Raw genomic sequence first — 9,634 nt, 5'->3', positions numbered from 1 at the left:
GGCTCCCGGAGGATGTCATCCATATAATCAAATCAACATGGCCTTACAACTGTCTTAAGAAACGAGAAGAAGCAGAACCTGTACATATGTAGCCTTACTAGAGATATATTTTGGTTTCCAATGCTATTTGTCTGACCTGTACTTAGTTCGCAATGAGCAAAAATGTACAATAAAGGTCTTTCAGTCTTAATACTGACTTTTTTCACTTCTCTATGTAGCATCTGCGGTTGAGCCGACGATGGGTAGAGCGCGGCGGAACTCACCTAAAACCACCCCCGCTCCAACACTGGTCACCAAGAAACACACACCGCAGACGGCACGGCCCGTTATACAGCAGGTACGGCTGGAGTTCTGCATGTTAGCAAGTCATATTGTTGTGCTTGAATGATTTAAGATAATTCTCAATATAACTGTTTACTGTATGTCGGGCAACTGTTTCAGATTATTTGCTTATGATACGAATTCCCAATTTAAGTGGTATAACAGGAACGGTAAGGCGGTGGGAATGTCTTTGTTAGTAGTGAAACTACAATGATAGTCCGATCTTTATGTGAATGCAATTATTGTGTTTGTGAGTGTAATCAAAATGAACTTAATTTGAACTTGAAGTACAGTATCTTTACACGCCCTGGAAGCAGTAATGGATTTAGGTCTTTTTATGTTTTATGGTTGTGACGCGCCCTCATTGTATTAACCGTTGCCTAATGTCTGCACAGTAGGTCTGGCGTTGACGCTTGGGATTAATTTTGTTGCAAAATTTAAAGATTCAGGGAGGATTGTCGCCTATGGCTAATTGTTAAAAACATTCGAGCGACGTCGGGAGGTTGGTCCGTGTTTGGCTACTGGTTGGCTGTTGTTCGGGAGTAGGTCAGAAGTGTCACATTTGCCTTAAATAGGTGTAGCTTATTAGGTCAGGCTGCTCTGAAACTTCAGGCAACCTTGGTCGTTGGTCGGGAGAAGGTCTTGACAGGGACTGTATAGAGAAATGGGCTGCTCTTACTGGACTATTTCTTCGCTTGTCCGGCACTTACAATAGACATTATAAGCTAAGTACAGGTCTTGGATAAAGCATAAGTAAAAACTACAATTTGAACACTGTTTGGATCACGTGAAATAAAGGCTCCATGCCTGGTGCTTTGGAGAACAGAATTACTGTCCAACCTCCATATTTGTGATATCGAAAAAAAAAACGTCGTAATGAAAGTGGAGTTTCAAAATCCTTTTTTTAATCGTACTGTTATTACACTTGGCTAAGTATCTTATTTGCAGTGTACATCTGGTGATAAGACTGTTTCGTTGACAATTCCACTTATAATGAAGTGCATTATCTTAAAATCCCAGACGAAAGTCCAAAAACCACCATCACCCAACTACGGATCAGCTGTCATAAACTCAGCATCGAAACAGGAAGGCACAACCGCACACCTCTGGAGCAAAGAATCTGCCAATTTTGTAGCTCAAACAAAGTAGAAGATGAAGTTCACTTTGTCGCTGATTGTAGTTTATATAGTAATGATATAAATATTTTTTTCAGATATATTACAAGTACGTTTCCATACTTCCAAGACTTGACTAATATTAAAAAAAATATCTTTCTTATACTGATCATCCTGTAAAAAAGAAATGATAAGACGAACCTCTGTATTAATGGACTACACGAAGGACAGCACAGGACAGTAGACAGTGGAAAGCGGTGGAGGCCCGCATTGTCGACAGATGACTACAGCGGCGAAGATGATGATGATGATTAATGTAGTTTTAGAGCTGTTTGTACTACAAACATGTAAATTACCTTTTAATCTGTTCACCTGTACTTAGCCCTACAGGCATGAATTAAGGGTTAATGACCCGCCCAGAGGTGAATATGGTGTGATAAAGCCTTGTCAGTTGCTATAACCACCGAATAAAGCCACCAAGTGAGCGCAGCGAACGAGGTGGCTTTATGAGGTGGTTTTAGCAACTGACAAGGCTTTATCACACCATATTCACCGAGAAAGGGCGGGCAATTAACGCTATTATCATATAGCTTACACGATAGCCTATCCAAACTGATGCAGTAAGTGACACAATGTACAATTTACCGGTTGCACATGCTGAATAGAACATAGTTCCATCTGGAGTCACCTGAGGTCACTGGGTAGAGTTCACGTTCTATGTCTTCTATCTGGGTCACAGGCAGGGGACAGGTGTTCTATTGGGTCACCTGAGGTCATATGCGGGTGATTATTGGGTTGTTAATGTATGGATTTGGATGAATAATACCCGATTTTGACTCTATTTGTGACATTACGGCGTCATAAGGAATGTGGAATGGAGCCTTCTGATTGGTCAACGTCATCCGTCTATATGATAATGTACAATAAAGGTTATTATTTATTGACAGAATTCCCACCGGTACTACATATCCCAGTACTACCCGGTGTCCCCGCCCGGAGACTCTCACTGGGAGGACATGGGTAGTGGAGACGCCGAGCTGGTGGTGGGGACAGGCTCACCTCCGGTACATCACAAGCAGAACAAGGTGTGTCTGGGTCCCGTATCTGTTGAACTGCCCCGTAGCAAATTTGAACGGCTACAAGGGGAGCTTAAGATTCTACGGCCCCCAACTGTGGAATAACTTGTCTCTTAAACAACGTCAGACAGTGGGGCTGGTACAATTCAGTCAGGAATTGTGATGCTATGAATGTATAGTGAAAAATGAGTGAGTTCCTTTGTTGTATGTCATTTTGAATTATGTCGTTTTTTTCTTGTAATGTATAACGTTTGTCAGTTATTTGTATTTTGTATGCCCAGCACTACCTGAAAAAGTTTTTTTAATGTAACCTGAGTGTATTTTGCTGGTAAAATAAATAAATAAAATAAAATGAATGTCACAAGCAAGGCTCAAAATACTGCGTGCTTCTGCACCTTAGTGCACCATAAATTTGGAGCTTATCTTGAAAGTTCATCCGTGTTGCTAGAAATCATCATGAAGCAAGTTTAAACTGTAATATCCAATACAAAAATTGGACGCATCCAAATTTTCGACTATACAACTCCAGCCTTTGTCAAGGAATGAGCAATCAAACGCTTAAGTGATGTCACGCAGATAACACACGTGACTCTGTGAGCAGTGGATCATAGGTTGCAGAAAGTCTGTGGCGCCCCCCGTCTCTGTTGAGGGATGGTTGTAATGCACTGATGTAGATTCTTATTCCAATGAGTCCAATTTATTGTGCTGGATATTACAGTTTAAACTTGCTTCATAAAATTTGGAGCTGTACACCCAATGTTTTTTTTTTTCTGTGGGTGTACCAGTGCACCCAAATATTGTCGTCGGTATTGTTTGTATTTTAAGATGTTAAAACTATTCGTAACACCTGCATATTCGTAACACCTTTGTTTAAAATAAAATAAAATAAAATAAAATAAAATAAAATAAAATAAAATAAAATAAAATAAAATAAAATAAAATAAAATAAAATAAAATAAAATAAAATAAAATAAAATAAAATAAAATAAAATAAAATAAAATAAAATAAAATAAAATAAAATAAAATAAAATAAAATAAAATAAAATAAAATACGTGTTGGCACCTTCCGTTAATCAAGTAACATCTAAGTGTCAGAAAAATAATAAAATCATTGATATAGTACTTGTTTTAGAAATGAAACATAATAGGCTGACATTCTTTTTACTTTATCTGCACTAGTGCACCTTTGTTCACAAAATGAATTTCTAGCCTTGACAAGATTTCTCTTTATTCATAATTTGGTCTAATGTAGAGTCATATTTTGAGTCCAATTTATTGTCCAATGAGTCCAATTTATTGTGCTGGACAGTTTAAAGTTGCTTCATAAAATTTGGAGCTCTACACTGGACAGTAAGCGTCTACTAGCGCCCTCTCGCACCGAAAACAGTTTGGCCTTTTATCCACCAGCTTCAAGAGTAAATTATCACTTAAACTCCTTTTTCCCCAGAACAGAAAAGGAGTGGAACAAGATGCCGGAAAACATTGTTAGAGCTAAAACACTAGTGACTTTTTAAAATGCCATAAACAGTGTGTAGTTCTGAACATCAGTTACGGGTACTCACCGCCACCCTGCTTTGGGTGGCGGACAGGGAGTGGCGCCCCTGTCCATTGAGGAGCTGCAGACCACAACACATATACCACAACATATATATACATTTACATATACATTTACATTATACATTCGCGATCACCTCTATCAAAAACCCCTACCCCCACCGTGCTGGAGCCCTCAAACTAGTGAGGTTAGCACGAAAAGGGAAGAAGAAGCATACAATGAACTACACGTATCTGGAAGTTCACCAGTAATATACCCCCGCTTTACCAATATAATACTAGGCCTGTAGGGTCGGTTTTTTTTTTAGAAACAGCATTTTTTTTTTCATCAGGGCTCCCCATCTATACCTGAATGGAGAAAAAATCACGTGTATTGTGCCCACTGAGCCTGGAGTCACGTATTTACAATCTGCATGAAATGATGTCATAGAAACGGTGGCTTCATTCCTTGACGCAGACTAGTGTTTGACCCTACTGAACCATACGGATGTCGTGCAACATTTCCTGTAGTTTGTAAGGGTGTCGCTAGGTGGGGCTGCTTCAAGAAGCTCGGGAATTGACTTAAAATGCAAACAAACCTATGTTTATCTCTGGCAATATTGTGTTGTTTTTTTTTAGTTTACGTTTTGTGACAATCCAGAAATGATAAAATAAAAAATAGATATTTTATGTCTAGATTAACGTATTTATTACAAATCATTTTAAAACGTCTTACTTACGAACTACGAAAGATTGACGGTCTGAGGGCATGCAAACGTAACTAATGTCTCTATCTCCTTACTAATATCAACCCAATACTTGGTATATCCAATAGATACGACCGACACGCACAACCATATATGATAAAATCGTATAACAAAGATGAAGAGTCGAAGGTCCCGAAGACAGACGAGCAACCAACGATCTATAACGAAGGAAAATAAATGTTCAAGGCTTCATGATTAAATTTCCTATCTAATGCGTCCTGGTGATTTGATACTGTATTTGATCACATGTAAGGTAAGAAAGCAATTTGTCTAATACGATGTATATTTAAAACACTTTATTATAACAGCAATCAGATAAGTAAAACCGATAGACAATATCCAGTACCCAATGCATGCCTGGGCGTCCGTTGATCGAGTGTGGCTCTGTTGAGGAAATTGAAGAGGAATCGATAACTTCTATCCAGAACAATGGAATAAAAGCTTCGGCTGATTGTATTTTTGGTCGGAAATCAATATAAGACATGGCGCCGGTGTTAACCACATCACGTCTGCGCGATGGCGTCTCAATATCACCCGCAGGGTTTATGGTAGCAGCTTTTCTTTTTCATATTTCCGAAGCAACGCAGTATTTGCTATTTATGTTTACCGAAGGAAAACATATTGTTTTTGCTCAGTTTCTTCTTCCTCTTCTTCTTCTCCAAACAGTGACCTCTGACCTGAACTAATGTTGTGTCTGTTGCCATGGAAGCTAGTATTGGGTTACATTATGTTGCAATTTCATAGCAGGAGGGATTTAAACTCCTGTCTGACCATATATGTATGAATGTATTTGAGTAAGAATTAACAGAGCAGACCACGTGCGAAGGTAAACATTATGCATTTGCTTTTCAAATGTTTCCTTTCTAGTTAATATTTTCTTCTTTTTACAGCCGGTGAGTTTGTCGTTTGACTTCAAGTTTTACGGACACTTCATCAGGAACATATCAATTTCAACCAGAGGTGAGTTTTTATATCTTAATATTCCCACATGCGCCCTTAATATAAAGGCAAACTTAAGAGACCAGTGCTGTAGTGTTATTTTTAAAGACCACATTTTTCTTGATACTAAATCAAACAGATTTGTAAATTGTAGTCACAGATTAAGCATGAATTGACCTATTGATAACTAGTACCTGAGTATTGCCCCTCCATACAAACCCATGTGTTAGTGGGAATGATAGAAAGAGTGGATAATTGTTCAAGATTCTGGTCATATTTTGCTCAAAGCAAGAGGAAAATTTGATTTCTTTTGAATGAATACCCATCAGCTCACACATTACTTGTTTTTAAGATAACCCCTAGATTTATGAAAAATTTAAACTGTTGAGTTGGAGAACAGGTTAAATTTTTCATAACCCCTAGAATTCGTAATAGCGCCGCAAGGGGAATACAAAGAATATGAATTGACAAGCAAGTATCCAGAAAAAAATAACCAAGTACAACCCAGAACGTCTTAAGAGCTCCAGTTTTGTCCAATGGTTGCCCGATGGTTGGTTGCGAAATAATATGTTTCATCTGGCTGTGATTGCTCTGAAGAATAGAGAGTACCATTATGGTGTTGTTAACACGAGAAAGGTCTATTCCGTGATGGTCATACGTGGAACGGTGACGCACTTAAAAAAAGCGGCATTCGATTGGCCAAAACTAGTGTAATCAATACAAAAGTGCACCTAGCGATGCTCTTTGGAGTTGCAATTCTAAAACACTTTTTCCGGCATCAAATGACCAGGTTGTCTGTTTTGCGTATGGGTGTCTTAAACTGAGTAAGTGAGTTTAAATCTGAGTAAAGAAAAAGCAATAACAATAAACCAGCACGTCGGCAGAACGTACTGCACCTGCGCGAAATCCGTAATGTATTTCGCGCGTAGTTGTAATGTCGAAAAAATATCGTCTGCAACAAGCAAAATTCTAATGCAACGTTGACCAAAAATCCAACGAATACCGTGAGGCGCAGGCGCAGTACGTTCTGCCGACGTGCTCAATAAACCCATGTACACTCCCCTGCTGTATTCTGCCAGGAGGTTCAGATGACCTCCACACTAACAAGAAATCTGAAATGTCAAACCTGGCTTAACGACATTGATTTACGGTAAACGATTTCATTTTGACGCTTGGTTCTTTGTAACGTTATGTATTGTTAATTTGTCGATTTCATTGTTTTCATGTTTTACTTGTTATTACAGGGCATTCCTGAAAAGCAGTATTTTTAAATAGCAATGAGTTAGAGATTTCTACCCTGTTGAAATAAACCAGAAATACATAAATCAACAAACACTCAACAAATTCGCATGGATTTTAATAAAATAGAACTGAGTCGAAGAAGAGGACCCACAGACATAGCTAGATAGACGTTGCATAAGAATTATGTTGGTGCAACTGTCAACATCTGGGTCAGACAAAACATGAAAACGACATAATAGATGATTCCTTATTGACACAACAAAAAGTACAGGGACTTTTGTATGGTCTTCTACAACTAAAGATCTACTAAAGCTAAATACATATGTGGATAACGTCATCTGACGTACAGAGTATATGTATGATGTAACAATAAAGGTTAACTATTCTCTTAAATGTGCTCTCTAAAATCGAAACATTCTTTAATGTATTTTCCTATTTGAACACTATTGGTTATCTAGTTGCATTTATCTATAGGATGTAACGTATCGAAATCAATTGAGCAAGCGGAAAGAAAGGTGAACAGCAATAGGCGCTTATCAGTGTATAGTGTACACTCCATTATAAAATGGTTCTCATTTTCAATCATATTTGGACAAAATGGACCTTTAGTGATGTGGTCTTGTCTTGTTTCGACCTATTTCTATGTTTAATTTATGACAACTAATTATTAATTATAATTATAAACAACAAAGGCACATTTTTCCAACAGCTTTCCAACATACATACATACTGCCGATACGATATTAACACTCTCCCTCCCCACTCGTGAAGCTGACCTCATTTTCTCCTTCCCAGGCTACAATGCAACAAACTAAATCTAACAAGGGAATACCATGACATTAATTACTTCACACTTTCATAATCTACTTTCCATACCCCACATGCTGACACACTGATGAGGCAATCGCTGCTTCCTGCTGACGCCGAACTAACCAGCCTCTTAACAACACCCGTGTCCCGGGGGTTAACGTTATTAAAAGTAGTGTCTGTTGCCATAAATAAAAGCAGAAAGTTACTTGCACGCTTAAAACGCCAATATTTGTTCGAGAGCAAATATAGCATAGTTCACACCATCTCTTTCCCCATTCGAAATTCGATTTTTGTAAACTAACCCATGTGAAAAAGTGGAACATATTAAAATAATTTTTTGCCCAAAGTCAACTACATTTCCCAGGTGTCCCAGTCTGATTTAAAGCCTTCACAATTTGACGAAAATTATGAAAAATGTAAACTTTCCCCTCTATCCAAGAATAGACTATTCCAGATGCAACCCATATGAAATGGATCAGTCCAAAACAGTTCAAAACAAAATTACTTTTTTCATAATCACCGCATCCCACGATTGAATAGAAAAAAAAGAACAATGAACATCCAGTGACCCCATGAGCCCATTCCGAAAAAAATCCACTAAAAAATGAAATTTTTCATCATTGGCCCCTGTGCAAAATTGTCTCCCTTATTCAAGAATAGACTCTTCCTTTGATTCCTATGTAAGTGGGCACACATAGTTAATATTTTGGGTCTTAACTCGATTCTACACACTCTCAAGTCTACAGACCGTCTCTTTCATGAAATATATGCAATTGTGAAGTCAAACCACAGTGTATGGGAATAAAGAATATCCCTCTATGTTAGTATAAACGTAGCTACAGGAACAGAATTTCTTTACCAACCTTTTTTAATTGCATAATTCATCATAAAGTGCTATGAATCCATAATGATAACTGCTGAGAATTTCACACCGCATTCGGAAGTTGACTGAAGGTGAACATGACTTACTCAAATCAATACATCATTTGCATAATATATGGGGAAATGCTAGAATACCTTTCTTCGTTAAGATAAGGCTGTCCTTCGGTAGAGAATATGATCAACTGATATAATTCATTCAAATGATATCTGAATTATATAACTAATTTGTGAAACATTCACAATTTGTATGGCGTAAATGATAACATCATCTGCGAAGGTATAAGGTCGTGGAATTTATGTTTCACATTTGTTTTGGTTGTAATTTTAATGAAACATAACAAAAAATAATGAAGATAAAAATTAAAATTAAATAATAATTTAAATAATTTAAATTATTATTTAATTTTGATTACTTAAATCAGTTTAATCATTTAAATCATTAAAATTATTTAAATTATCATTTAATTTTGATTAAATAATAATTAAATTTTTTTGTTTAAACAAACTCGATTTCTTTTTCAGTCGTCTCCTACTTGGTACACGACAGTGTATGAGCTCAGCCCAACGCACCAGTATGCATGTGAACAGCATGCCGCCAGTTGCAGTTACTTAGTTGTAGTTACTTGACAATATATGCAACGTTATCTGTATTCTATTGTTTTGTTGTGATCTATACATAACACAGTGTTTAAGTGTGTACTACAAATATCTTCATTTATGAATGATGAAATTATATTTTTAATGTTTCCCATGTGTACATTATCTAGGATATATAAATACAGGACCGTACCCGAGTTACGTCACGGACACCCAGTACATCGCCCCTCTGTCTGATCCCCGACTGGACTCCAGTTTGGACAAGTTTGCGTCTGTTAGATACAAAGATAGCGGTGAGTAAACACATTGAATTCGCAGCATGGAACGTCATATGCGTATATATTTATAAAT

General features: G+C 37.3%; 1 protein-coding gene across 1 annotated transcript in view; it reads left to right on the top strand.

Annotated features, from left to right (window-relative positions):
• The first annotated feature begins 238 nt into the window (after positions 1 to 238).
• The window catches only part of LOC109480643 (plexin domain-containing protein 2-like), a 22,064-nt gene continuing 12,668 nt past the window's right edge, over positions 239 to 9,634 (top strand). The window contains exons 1-4 of the mRNA XM_019782874.1: positions 239 to 337; positions 2,384 to 2,521; positions 5,704 to 5,773; positions 9,454 to 9,576. Coding sequence (XP_019638433.1) covers positions 239 to 337; positions 2,384 to 2,521; positions 5,704 to 5,773; positions 9,454 to 9,576 — 430 coding nt within the window. The remainder of the gene's footprint in view (positions 338 to 2,383; positions 2,522 to 5,703; positions 5,774 to 9,453; positions 9,577 to 9,634) is intronic.

Source organism: Branchiostoma belcheri, unplaced genomic scaffold (genome assembly GCF_001625305.1).
Source record: "Branchiostoma belcheri isolate BF01 breed outbred unplaced genomic scaffold, Haploidv18h27 scaffold52, whole genome shotgun sequence".
NCBI lineage: Eukaryota > Metazoa > Chordata > Leptocardii > Amphioxiformes > Branchiostomatidae > Branchiostoma > Branchiostoma belcheri.
This window is presented reverse-complemented; position numbering and strand designations above follow the sequence as displayed.